Here is a 14,503-nt window from a genome sequence, read left to right on the forward strand (position 1 = left end):
TGGGGGGAAACACCACTAACTTATTCTCACATTTTGAAATCTGAGATGCTTAATTGTTAAGGGGAAGTGCCCCTATCAAATAAGGAAAATGAAATGAGGAAGAAGAAAACTTTGAATGTGACCAAGTCACTAAATTAAAAGGTCAAGAAATGTTATAAACATAAAATTATGGGTCAGGTGAACCTAAGATATGACTTCAAGACTTCTGCACAATACGATTCAGGGTCCAGCCAGGCCAGCGTGGCTCAGTGGTTGAGCATCAACCTATGAGCCAGGAGGTCACGGTTCGATTCCCAGTCAGGGCACATGCCCAGGTTGCAGACTCGATCCCCAGTGTGGACTGTGCAGGAGGCAGCCAACCAGTGATTTTCTCTCACATTGATGTTTCTATCTATCTCTTCCTCTCCCTCTCTGAAATCAATAAAAATTAACTTCTAAGATATATTCACGCCACCATTTCAGACCCAGGATTGCAGGCTCTAGGATCTCTTCTGGTGCCTTTCTTAAAATCGGAGGGCTGGCTGATGGTCAGTCAGACCCCATCCCTGATGCCACTGACAGTGACCAGTTTGGGCCAACACTTGTCCCCTGTCACCAGTGAGTTCTTTCCTAACTTGCAGCCTGGGCCATCCTGTCCCTACAATTTATCCACATCTCATTTGTCAGTCTAGGCGAGAACATTCTGCGCCCTTTCTCTGCTGTAAGTGATATACTATCTTGGATCTGTCTGCTTCAAAAGCAGTTCGGAAGTGAGAGCTCCCCAAAGTCCTCCTGGGCAAAAACAGAGACAAGGACTCACTCACTCAGCCTGCCTTTGTGTTGTCTTCATCCCTGAGCCCCTTGAACAATGAGATTTGAAGTTGGAGTGTCTTTCTGCTTCAGACACATGAAAGGGCATCTTCTATTGGCTCTCTCCTCAGACACTCCTGGTTCTGATTCTGCTCAAACCCTAGTTGATTTTTCCTCGGTGGCAGGCAGGCCACTCTTCATTGTTTCCCACTCTCCTCTTTGGATCCCAGCTTCCTGCTGGGCCAGCCTCTTTACCTGGTGAAGAAAGAGTGCAGGGCAATTTTGATTCTGTTTGGGGTTTTTTTCTAGTATCTCCTCTTAAGGCCAAACACATCTTTCTTGAGCCTTCCATACCTTTTTCCAATTAGCCCCCAAACTAATTTTTTTCTTTTTCTTTTTCCTACAAAAAGGTCCATATTTGCTTCTTTGCTAAATTTTAATAATTTTGTGAACTCTTTCTTTTCATTTCTTTTTTCTCAGTAGAATGCTTAATTTAATCAAAAACATTCTGTGTGCTTGTGAGGGAGAGACTCTTTCAAGCATTAGACGAAACTGTCCCTTCATCTGAGGATGCAAGTTTATGGAGAAAAGACAACTGGCCGGAACTTCCGGTTGGAACCGGCATTATCTGTGGGTCACAGGGCTGCTTCTCTGAACTAAACTTCCCATCCCTCCTTAGCCTGCCTTGGTTTTGCTAGGAGCAGTTGGTGTTTAAATGGATCCCTGAGCTCATTTTAATTTTCTCTTTTGTCTGAAGGGTTCATAGCATGTAAAACAGCATATCTAAAGGTGGCATTGCATTTGGAGAAGGAAAATAATAACAAATGTATCACTGTAGTTGATCACCAATGGCAGAGCACCAAATGTAAGCTGCCCCTGATTTTCAGGCAGCAGGAATAATGCTTTTTCACGTTCTCCCATGTGCTAAGTCCCATCTCAATTAAAATGTAAGGCCTTTAGAATGACCTGTGTGAGGATAAAGTCTGCCGTGGGGTCTGTGAGCATCGTGTCATCTCCATAAATTTAAGAAATGCAGGCAGCGGGGAACTTCACCCTCTGGCAGCTTTTCCTGGATGTGGCCACTGGGAGGTCCTTGCCATCTGTGTAACAGGGTCATTTCTCTCAGTGGGTTTGCCTATTGATTGCCTCTGGATCACCCTGCCCTGTGGTTGCCTCTTTACCATCTGACCCCATCTAGAGTCCAAGGTCCTTCAAGACAGAGCTGTGATTTTCCTCTTTGTCCTTCTAGCCCCAACAATTAGATCAGGGGCCTGGCACAATGTTTGGCAAATATATTGAGTTTTGAATGATGGCTTTCCAGGGATTAGAGGCAAAGAAAAGGACTAAGCCCATCAAAATCCTCAGGTCGTTAGGGTTAATCTTTCCAATTTTTAATACATGGTGCCTCAGCTCTCCAGGCAGTAGGACCCTGAAAAGCTGTATGGCACTGACGTGATTAACAACATGGAAACCGTGTTTCACATGGATCTGAAATGATGCCTGCCCTGCACAGCAAGTGTGGAAGGGGGAGCAGGTTCATGGGGAGCCATGCTTGTCCATCTTGGTGGGCCCATCAGGATGCCGCAATGGTCTTACTGACTCTGGAAACTTCCTCACCTTCCCTGAAGTGCCTTCATGCTCTCCACATCTCTGCGCATGCACAGAGGTCTTGGAAAAGATGATCATGAGCCATCCACATGGTTAACCATCCAGCCTGTTGCTAAATCCATGCTCAGTCCCTAGTTTCAGTTTACGGGACTTAGCAGCTGGGTTCACACATTCTCTCCTCTGGGGAACGCTGATTGCCACTTGGTTTCTAGGTGATGACATCTTCTCTTTCCTTTTACCTCGTTGGCCTGTTTTACTCGGGCCCCTTGGCTGTTTTCTCCTCATTCCCTGAATCTTCGAATATATTTCTGTTTTACTCATTCTCTTGGGGATCTCTGTCAGTCTTGCTGTTTTCAGTATCTTTGAAATACTGATGACGCTAAATTTCTCTCTCCAGACTGGACCTCTTATACATGCTTTTGCCTTCCCAGCATCTACTCTGGGCCATCTTGGGCATCTTCCACCCATTGGAGCACTTGCTCTTTCCTCCCAAAATGCTTCTGCCTGATCTCAGTTCATGGCAGCCCCACTCTTCAGTTGCTCAGGCCAAGACCTTGGAGTCATTTTGACTCTTCTGTTTCTTCTACCTCCCACATCCATTGAGAGACTTTATATGTATTAGGTCTTTCAGCTTTGCACACGGTCTCTGCATTCTGTCTCAACACAGCATAGGGTGATACTGTTAACATGCAGGTCAGAGTATGTCACTCCCATGTTTATGACCCTCCCGTGGCTCCCCACCTCACTCAGAATAGAATCCAAAATCCTCCTAGTGTCCCTCAGGGTCCTACCCTTTGTGGCCTTGTTTCTGTTCCAGCCCCAATGGCTCTGTTATTCTCCTGAAACACCAGGCTGCTCCCAGATCAGAAGCTTCGCCCTGGACTCTTTCTCTCAAATAGTCTTCTCTCAGGTATTCTCCTGGCTCCCACCTCCCATCCTTTAACCTTATGTTCCTGCATCTACTGCTCAGCAAGGCCTTGCTGACCACATGGTTTAGAATTGCAGCCTTCTCCTGGCCAGTCTCTGACACTTTGCCATTCTGTATTCCTCCTCTTCTCCATTTTTTCCCTGTTGTGCTTAATATTTTTAACATAGCTTATGACTGATTGATTTATTATATCTAGTCTCTGAATTCTTCCACTAGAAAATAAGTTCTGCGAGGGCAGAAAATTTTATTTAATTCACTACGGAATCCCTAGAACTTAGAATGGTGACTGGCACATGGTTGATGCTCAATAAACATTTGTTTCATTCATTAATTAATGAATTGATCCATGATACTAAGTTGGGTGGAAGATATGATGCATCTTGATGTTTCCATCAGGATAAAAATTTATTCCAACTTACTAGATTAATAGGCCAAATTTAACACTTTAAAGGTAAAGAGATCCATGTAAGTCCTTGTAATCAAAAGCCAACTCTAGACAGAAGATGAGGACCACACCGTGGGAAAACCTACAGGTGATATTTGCCTACGATTTCAGAACTGAATAGCAGGGACTTGTCCCCAATCCAAAGGCTAATGGTCACATTCATAGACATACAGTACACAGATCTCGGTAGATATTAGTTTAGCACTAATGTTTGCTGCTCAAACAGCAGTGGGAGAATTGGGTTCACCTCTGGGCCTCATGCCTAACGAGAGATTTAGATAACATGAGCCCCATTTGGAAAACAGCCACCTCAAGTGGCAGCATATCCTGGGAGAAATGTTTATAACATCCGGCCATTCTTTTCAGCAGAAAAGACTCGGGGGAGACCTAACTAGTTTCTGAAGCTATCTGACAAGCCATTCTGCGGAAAGGGAACATTGTATATTATTTCAGTTGGCAGAACTGAGACCAGCGGGAAGAAGACAGATTTCAGATAAGGATAAGGAAGACTGCAAATTGGTGAGAGTTACCCAAGTTTGGAGCAACAGCTCTAGGGGCAGTGAGCCTCCCATTGCTGGGGACAGAGCAGGGCTGAGTGGAGACTACTTGATAGGGAAACCGCAGGGGGATTCAGGACTGCATGACCTCAGGCCCTCCAAACACCAAGGTGGGATGGATGTGCCAGAGATTGGGAAAATGGGTTGGAAGACAGAGGAGGCTGGACTGAAAGTCTGATCCTTCTGAAGAAGAGAGGAAAGGAAGATTGCGAAGGAAGAGCCTTGGACTGTGTTTGTGTTATAAGGAAGCATTGGAAAGGTCAAAGGGGAGTTTCTGAGTGAAAGTTGCCCATCCAAAGAGTCAGGAATAGGACTATTTTAGCATCCCGGCCACACTCAGTCATTGGCTGGGAGCAACCTGTGGGAAGCAGGGCTCTCTGGGAATGTGGTGATGGATTGCAGACCTAGCAGCTGGGGCCATTAGTCAATTATGATCCCAGCAGTAGAAGCTCTGAGGGGCACATTTTCATGGCCACCACAAGGTCTCTAGTGGGAACTGTGCAAAGTCCCAGGTAGACACTCTGATTTTAATGTCTCATCACAACACTCTCACACTGTGCTCTCTTTATGGATCCCTGGACTGTGAGCATCTCAGAGCAAGTGCTCTGCATTGCCACCCTCTGCCCAGGGCCCATCACATACAGGGGCTCACTGAGGGTTCAGCAAGTGGTGGAGAATACATCCCCACCCCTCACCCCTCAGCATCTGTGACCTGGTAGCCGTGCTCCGTAATTTCAGGTCTTAGAGGGGAATCTGTTAACTTAAATCAAGGGTAGTAAATGTCGGTCAGCCACAGTCCCCAGGGAAAGCCTGTAAAGTGGAGTTTGTATGAGGAAACGACCTTCCTCGCTACAGAAGTACCAGGACTAAACGGAACAGCCCCGGAGTGGAGCGCAGACTGAAGCCTCATCCATTACCCGCCTCTTCCCCTAGAAAGACAGCCCTCATTTGTTATTTCCAGACTGCTTTTATTTCACTTGCAACGTGTGGAAAATGTTGAATGGGGAAATAAATAACATTATTTCCAAACAGAGATTTCAGAATCACTTCACAGATTTTGGAATTATTATCCTGTTTCCAAATGTTTGGTTTGTGTATTGTTTCCTCATTTATATGTGCGAGCTCTTTATTGCAAATGTCCTCATTTGGAAAACTCCGACAGAAGTCTGAGAGAACTCTGTTGTTGGTCTGTTGAGAGATGCCTCCTCTCTTTCTTTAGAAATGCAGCGAAATCGTACATGTAGTCCCAGAAAAACGTTTGCTAGAACGTTCGTTTTGACTGCACAGCAATTCTGCACTGACCAGTTGTACTCCCTCACTATCCTCCCTTGCCTCCAGGTCCTCTTCCCTGCAATCACTCAGCTCATTACCGCAAGACTGAGTTTCCTTCAGCACCTTCTGCTCAAAAGCATTCCATTGCTCCTCTTGTCCTACTGTCTGAAGCCTAGGTGTGTCCTTGTTGTCATGCCTTCCCGAATTGGCTTCAGCTTCCTCAGGCCACACTGTTTTTCCATGATTCCTCTGACCACCTCTTGTTTTGGTCAAGCCTTTCTCCCCCTTACCTGGAAGACACCACGTCCATTCCACCCCCTGCCCTCACACATGTTATCCTACCCTAAATTATTCCTTTCATTCCTTTGTTATCAAACTCCATTCATTCTGCAGCACACACAGGAAGTTCTTCAGATCCAGTTCATCTGATGGGAAGGAAAGAGCAGGGTTCAAACCCAATGACATTTCTCTTCCTTCTTATCTATGAAAGATGGCACTTCTCATGTAATTCAGGGTATGTTTATCTGCTCTGTCTCTTCCTCTCTCCATAGCCCCTTCCACTGTTCCCATCATGCACCAGGTCAGTGCCACCATGAGGAGCATCACCTTGTCATGGCCACAACCAGAGCAACCCAATGGCATCATCCTGGACTATGAAATCCGGTACTATGAGAAGGTGAGTCAGCTCTGTCTGCAGGCTTGCGAGACCCAGGGCCAGCCCCTGCTCCATGGGGTGCACAAGGAAACGGGTTGGAGGAAGTCCTAAGGTAGGTAGCAATCTGGTGATAGAGGCCAGAGGCTCCCTGGGAGAGTTCCCAGGTCTTCTCTGGCAAAAGCCTCCAAAATCCAGGCACTTTCTGTACCAACTCAAGAGAGAACCTTCCAACCCACCACCCTGCTGTCTGGACAGCTCACTGGGCTGGTATGGGCAGGACTGATCCCATTCCCCCCAGTCATGTGCAGATACTACAAAACTGCGGGTATCCTGAACTTTTTGAAGATTTTGTGGTTTTGTAGACTAATTGTGTTGGGTTTTTTTTCAAAGTTTTTGATCAGGTACCTCAATATAAGATTGCTTACTTATAAATCATATGCATATACTACTGTACTTATATACTTATGAAGGTTTAAATATTTCAATGGAAATTTAAAAGAATGAGATAGAAATTAATAGGAATAGAAACTTATACAGTATCTTCCTTGACTGCTCTTTAGCAGCAGCTGCTGGGGGCTACAGCAGGGCCTGTGCTGCCAAGACAGGAAAATGGTGCCCTGTGGAGTTGTCCCTGGCCTATCTGTGGGAGAAGCAAGGACTTGCTCCCACCATCGTGAACTGCAGCATTTGCAAACTCCCAGGAAAATTCAGTGCTTTCTATAGTGACCTAATAGCACATCATTTGTAAAATCACCAAATTCATTTATTTATTTGTTCAGCAATTTTTTTATTGAGGGTCTGCTATTTGAAAGGTACTATTATAGGCTATATTAGTGATCAAAACAAAGATTCCTCTCCTCAAGAGTCTTACTTTCCAATAACTGAGATAGACAATGAACAATGGATAATAACAAATGAAATCTGATAGTATGTTAGAAAATGAGTATTGTAAAAGAAAAAAAACAAGTGGGGTAAATGGGATTAGTCGGATCAGGTTTGGGGGTGGTATCAGTTGCAGAAATAAATGGATGGTAAATGTAGTCCTCTTGGAGAAGGTAAGTTCTAAGTGAAGACCTGAAGGAAGTAAGAGTGTTGTGAAGCAGATATCTGGGGGATAGAGAGCTTGTGCAAAGGCCCTGAGGCAATATCATGACTGGTGATTCAAGGAGCAAGGAGACCAGCATGACTGGAGTGATTCGAGCAATGGAGAAATAGTAGACAGGAGAGAGGTAATCGGGGGAGGTGATAATCGTGGGCCTTAAGAATTTGAGCTTTCCCACTGAATTAGATGGGGATCCATAGCAGGGTTAGGAGCAGAGGAAAGACAAAATCTGAAAGGATCATTTAGGTTCTTCTGTTGAAAATAAGCCTGCTAGATTGCATTCATCTAAGACAAGGATGATGTTGGATTGAATCAGAGTGGAAGCAGAAAGCTGATAAAACATAGCCAATTTTCAGATACACGAACTAAAGACAGAGCCAACAAGATTTCCAACAGGTTGGATTTTGGATATGGGAGCTTTTAGCCTGACCCACTGGAAGGATGTAACCACCAGTGACTGAGAAAGGGATCGCTGTGGGTAGAGCATGTTTGGGGTGAGGGAAGGGACAGAAGTTCAGCTCGATGTCTAAAATGCCTCTGGGATAGTCAAGTGGAGATGAGGAGTAGGCAGCTAGATGTACAGATCTGGAGTTCAGAAGAGAGGACCAGGTTAGAGATGTCCATTTGGACATTGACCGTATGTAGATGTATGAAAGCCTGGAGCCTGAGTGAGATTATCCAGTGGGTGAATGGAAACAAGATGGAGACCTGCAGCCCTCCAACATGGAGGCAGTGTTGGACAGAGGGGCACAGCAGCACTGGGAAGCAGGAGGCCTAGCTTCCAGTGCCTTCCCTAACCAACCAGCCATGCAGCTGCAGTCAAATTATTTAACCACCCTAGGTCACAGTTTTCACATTTGTAAAATGCTAGCAATTTACCTCCCTGAAAGTGGACGGCCAGATGGATCACCAATCTAGACTGTGAGGAGGGAGGCACTTCAGCCATTAGAGCCGAGCTTGCAAAGCAAGGTGGGGATCAGGCAGCATTTTATTCATTTAGAGAATGTTGGCCTATGTAGACAGTTCATTCAGAAAATTCAGTGAATTGGGTATAAGTTAAATCTAGATTTATAAGCAACTGTTATATCCATTCAGCTTTGAATTTGGGGTCCTTATTTGCTAGATATTTTTTAAATCAGTTAATAAATTAAATGTTGACTTTCCAAAATGTTTTGGACCAATCTGTTTGGACCAGTCAACCACATGACCTCATTTTGTCATCAAAGTTGACCTAACAGTTCAACAGAGTATCTTGTGAGGCCAGTATATGGTATGATGTCAGAGTCACCAGTAAGGTTCCACCCAACCCCACACACATGAACTTGAGCCTTGTAGTTTATATGGGGGAGGGGGAGGAATTCCTCCTTAGTGTGCCCTTTTGGGTGCTAGGGGCTTCATTAACATTATATCCTTTGTCCCTCACAACTCAATGTAGTAAATATTAGCATCATTGATATGAGTAAAAAAAACAAACAAACAATTGTACAGAGAAGTTTTTAAAACCAAAAGCAAACAAAACTCATCCACAGTCACACAGCTGGGAAGTGAGCCCACAGCCTAGGTCCTTTGCCTTGAAGCCAGTGGTGGTGCTGGGAAGGGGCTGAATGCGTGGGAGACCACCTGCCCCCTTTCTCATCTGCTGTGCCAAGGGCAGTGACCCTTGGGGAAAGGGAGGGGGGAGGGCCTAACGACAGGCTCAGAACCGAAACCATCCTGCCTGTGTCCCTTGGCTCCCCATTCCCCACCCATGTCTAGGCTCCTCCACTGCCATTCCCTTCACATGCTACTTGCTCCCTTGAAAAACAGTAATTAACCTCCACTTCTGATGTTTTGAAGGAAGCTTTTTCTCCCATTTCAGGCCACGTCCCTACTTCTCAGTAATTTATACTAATTATTAACAGACACACATGCACAGCAGCTCAATGCCTGAGGCAGCTTCCACACCTCATTGAAGCATATTATTGTCCACACTCCAGAGGATAGAATGCTTTTCTTGGGAACACAGAAGATTCTTTGCCAAAGCATTGATTACCATAGAACTTACAAAGTGCTTGACTATAAAATTGTTACATTGCCTTGACCATTCCTAATATGACTTAAGAAAATACATTACCTTGCAAGGGTATTTTCAAATAGCCACAATGACAATAATTCATCTTTATTGAGTGCCTATTATATGTCAGATTTTCACAGATGTATTAGTTCTGACCCTTAAAAGAAAGATTCTTGAATGCCAGGTGTAGTCCATTTATAGATGCACAGAACTAAGTCACAGAAAGGTTAAATGACTTACCCATGAACACATAGGTCACAGCTCGGGAGTCACAGAACCAGAACTATAGACATTTTTATTATATTTCAATGTATTCTAAGCTCAGCATAGAACTGGATGTAATCATGTTGATGCTGAGGATCTCATAATTTGTGTGGCTCCTGAAATAAACGATTATATCTTAATTTTAAATCCAAATGCTTGTAATCAAAATTAGTTGCCTACCTGCTCCACAAGGCCATGGAATCCTGGTCTTCAGAAGACACAAACACAAATAGAACTCAAACCTGAATTCAGTAGATGTCCTGAATTCAGTCCCAAAACAACAAAACCCATCATTTTTTCATCCTATGCCACTTCTTCTAAACTAGGAGTCAGCAAAATTTTTCTGCAAAGGACCCGGTAGTAAATATTTTAGGCTTATGGGACATAGAGTCTCTCTCCCAACTACTCAACTCTGCCTTTGTAAAGCAAGAAAGCAGCCACAGGGAATATGTCAATAGATGGGCGTGGTTGGATTGTAATAAAACTTTATTTATCAGACCAGATAGCATAAAACTATGAGCTGTAGTTTTCCAGCCCCTGAAAACCCTCCCTGGTTCTCCTGCCCCACATTACACTCTTGGCTTGTGCTTGCGACACCTTCCAGTCTCAGCTCTGTGAATGGAATCAGTGAGGCTTTCGCCTCTTCCAACAGCTCATTAATAGAGAGCTCAGAAGCCATCGAGCTGATGACACTCCCAGAGGCTCTCCCATGTTCATCTCTGTCTCCATTTTAATATATTTCCATTCATCATTCTCTCTTGTTTACTGTCTTGTAGCGCTTTTCACTCCTGGTGTCAGCGCTTGTAGGCAAACCATCGGAGAAGTATCTTCGTCTGCTCTCGGCTGTCTCAATGATGAAGCATTTAGACGTTTACTCACATTTCCTACTAACTGTCTAGGCCAGAACGGGGTGGACCAGTCCTTGGGAGTTTCTGCCCTGCAAATTTTAGGATCGTTTTCTCATAGAAACTCTTTCAGGCCTTGGCAATATCTTGTGCTCAATCGATTATTTCAAATAACTGGCCTCAAGTATGCTATTTATTCATTTAGCACTGAATGGTTGAGCACCCGGGGGTGCCAGCCCTGTGCTACGTGTTAGGGATGGAGAAATAAGGGAGACATGGTCTTTGCCCCCAATAGCTGCAGCCTCTATCTCCCACATACTTATAAAACCAGTCATAAGCGACAAAAAAAAGCAACCTTGCCCTTCACTCTAATTCATTTGCCTGAAGTTGATTAATGATTTTGAAGGGAACGAGGATGATACTCAATTTAACTACTGAATGTATGGACTATAAAATGATAATAGGTTAATGTTTTGTCCTCAAAATTCAAATGCCAATACACTACAACACATTTTTTTTCCAGCAAAAGAGCTGCCTGGTCAATGCTTATTTCAAGCAGCACATACTTCCATAGTTTCCAGTAAAACCAGAGAATTAGGAAGCCACCTGGATTGATAGCAATGGGAGTTTGCCTTAACATGAAAGGTGATGTGACTTTCATAGTTTCAGATTTCAGCTCTCTAGTGTATCAATAGACAGTAATGACCAAAGATCTAGACATCCCTTCTGCAGTGGACAGCCTTCTTTCTGCTGGATCTCTAGTTATTGGAAGTGGTGGTGGTGGTGGTGGTGGTGGTGGTGGAGGAGGAGGAGAAGGAGAATCCACCTGCTTTTTAAAGTAGATCAAATGGCAGATGGATAGTCCTTCCCCAAGCAGTCTCTCCCAGGCTCCAACGGATAACTCTTCTTTTAGGGTACACATGGGCCTCTGTAACTTTCAACTGTGTCGGTCCCTTACAACTGCATCCAAAGCATTCATCACCATCCTCAGGCCACCTACACTCCAGATATGCCCCAGTCACTTGCAGGCTCCTGAACTCCTTTAAGCTTAGTTTTTGTATGTCTTATTCTATTCTCATGGGATATTCTATTCAGTACTCCCTCCCCACATTAATCCATGTGGCTAATTTCTTTTACCCTTCAGAACTCAACTCATGTCACCCTGCTCTGACTGAGCCTCTCCCAACCTTCTTATCAGTCTGGACTAAGTGACACTCTGCTGTTCCCCCATAACTCCCTAAGTTGCCCTCTGCCAAGGTACTCGGTCAACACTGTTGTCATCATCTGTTTGCTTTCTGGTCCAGCCCCACAAGAGGTTGTCTTCCCAGAGGAGAGGACCATGCCTTGGTACCTGCAGCCCACATATGGCACCCAGCATATGATAGTGGATCATAATTGTGACTGCCTGGCCAAATGAATGAACACACATCAGGCCACCTTTGACTTTGTGAAGTAGACTTTTACAAATTTCAAGATAATGGTAATTTCTTATCATTGTATTGTATTCTTCTGTCCGGGCTCAGTTCCCCAAGTTTTGTCTGTCATTAGACTGAGGATGTGGCTTACAGGTCTCTCGTCATTAACATTCCCCTCATTTGTCACCATGCCTTTAGAACTGCTGTACCTAGAACTCGTCACAGAACCCCAGGCCTGCACATGGGACTTGGATTCTCCTCCCAGGAACCCAAGCTCTTCATTTTCACTGATGTCCCATTTTGCTCTAAGATTAATGGTGCAGACAGGGTCAGGCTCAGACTTCAAATTCTTGCTCCTGTGCACTTAGAGTGAAGCCATAGTCTCCATCATATTCATCTGGAAATGATCAGAAAGCAGGCTGGTGTTTCCAAAGTACTGAGGGCGATGTAAAATGATGAAAAACAGCAATGAGGAAGGTTTGTGGGCTAGAGTAGTGAGGGAAGCCTTCCTAGAATAGGAGGCTTTGGCGGGTGGAGGCCTAAGGCCGTGGTCGGCAAACTGCGGCTCGCGAGCCACATGCGGCTCTTTGGCCCCTTGAGTGTGGCTCTTCCACAAAATACCACAGCCTGGGCGAGTCTATTTTGAAGAAGTGGCGTTAGAAGAAGTTTAAGTTTAAAAAATATGGCTCTCAAAAGATATTTCAATCGTTGTACTGTTGATATTTGGCTCTGTTGACTAATGAGTTTGCCAACCACTGGCCTAAGGGATCTGGAGGACACGGGGCAGCCCTGCACAGAGGCATTGCAGACTGGGAAAACAGCATAAGCAAAGGCCTGGTGGCCAGGGTGTGGTCCTTGTAGGGGCAGCAAGGTGTCAATTTAGGGGCATATGAGAGATTGGAATTTATTATGAGGGGCTTATAAACCTAGATTTAGGAGTTTTGTTTTTATCTGATAATGGTTTTAGGGAAGGTAAGAGATCTTTAGGAAAGAAGTTTGGATTTGATGGGAAGGATTTGGCAGAAAAGATGAGAAGCTACAAAATCCAGGCACAAATCAAATGTTACATAAGATCAGCCGCAAAGAGAGGAAGCAACTCTTTTAGGGCACTCATAATGGGCAGAGAAGCCAGAGGATGAGAAACACAAGCAACATCTGTGCAAGCCAGAGGGTACATGTACAGATAACAGGAACTGTGAAGGACAGGGCAGAAGGAGTTGGAGAAAGGGACAGACAAGAGGGCGGGGCTAACCCCTAATGAGGACACAGGGGCTGCTCTCTGTGGAAAAGGGACATGCCTTCCTTGGAAGATGGTGGAGAGGGAACTAGAGGATAGGGACCCAGACAGACACAGGTCAAGGTCAATGCAGAAGCAAGTGTGGAAGCTACTCCAGCCTGGTCTCAACCTCTTCAGCAGAGTGGAAGTACTTGAGGGAACTTACACAGTGATCTTGTGCAGCCATTGTGAGGAGTGATCAGGGAGATCCTGAGTGAGGAGAGAAAAGAAAACATCTCAGCAGAAGCAAAGCAAAGAGAGGCAGGCATAGGGCAGCCCAGTGTGTCCAATGAGCTCCTGCTGAGGTAGAGACTAGCTAGGGTTTCACAAAGATGGTTGTGCTGTGTTTTTCTATCTCTGAACCCTGGAGAGGGGAGGAGTAGAAAATGACCCTGAGCCCCAAGCCAGGCCCTGAGAGCTCAGCATTTGCTCTGTAGCTACTCCATGGTCCAGAGCCAATTCTTTATTCCCTCAATCCAGGACAGCCTGTCCCCATTCAGAGGGATGGCCTGGGGCTGGTGACAATTTCTAGCAGATCAGCAAAACCAAGAGCTGGTGGAGCCTTGGTGCTCCAGTTTGGAGTGGGCTGGGGGTGCTGCACTCAGGAACAGGCCACTGACCATTACCCTTGCTCTTTTTCAGGAACACAATGAGTTCAACTCTTCCATGGCCAGGAGCCAAACCAACACAGCTCGGATCGACGGTCTGCGGCCGGGCATGGTGTATGTGGTGCAGGTGCGCGCCCGCACCGTGGCTGGCTACGGCAAGTTCAGTGGCAAGATGTGCTTCCAGACTCTGACGGACGGTAAGGGGTGGGCCAGTGACCTGGCACAGGGGGAGCAGTTCAGGGAGGAGAAGAAGCCCCACCTCAAAGAAGCTGCACTCGCAGCCAAGAGGCCAACCTCTACCTGCATTGCAGAGGAATTCCCTTGGAAGGATTTGCCTCCCAATACGCTGTATAGGGAGACATCTGTCTGAAATCCAGCCCATTTCTCTCCAACATCTGATGACTTGCCTTTGAAGGGTCTCTGAACAACATGGTCACTGCATGTGGTCCCACAGCAGTGAGACCCACACCTGTCAGTGTGCCCTCCGGCCTTTGGATCAGGGCCCAGATGCCTGTCACTCCCACTTCACTCTGTTCTTGGGGGCTGGGAATTGAGCTCACAGCCTCATGTCATGAGCCCAGGTCTGCAGGAAGGGAATGGGGAGACAAAATGTGAGGTGTGGCAGTCCTATGAACCCAGCATCTCAGAATATGTGAGGCAACTTCATAGGTGGCCCCAGTAGGTCC

General features: G+C 45.5%; 1 protein-coding gene across 2 annotated transcripts in view; it reads left to right on the forward strand.

The window, feature by feature from the left end:
* The window catches only part of EPHB1 (EPH receptor B1), a gene marked incomplete at its 3' end in the record, with an annotated part of 414,865 nt that overhangs the window by 319,578 nt on the left and 80,784 nt on the right, over positions 1 to 14,503 (forward strand). For both annotated transcript variants that reach the window (XM_079794807.1, XM_079794808.1), the window contains exons 6-7: positions 6,151 to 6,275; positions 13,852 to 14,014. In XM_079794807.1, coding sequence (XP_079650933.1) covers positions 6,151 to 6,275; positions 13,852 to 14,014 — 288 coding nt within the window. The remainder of the gene's footprint in view (positions 1 to 6,150; positions 6,276 to 13,851; positions 14,015 to 14,503) is intronic.

This window comes from Cnephaeus nilssonii (assembly GCF_951640355.1).
Source record: "Cnephaeus nilssonii genome assembly, chromosome: 17".
Lineage (NCBI taxonomy): Eukaryota > Metazoa > Chordata > Mammalia > Chiroptera > Vespertilionidae > Cnephaeus > Cnephaeus nilssonii.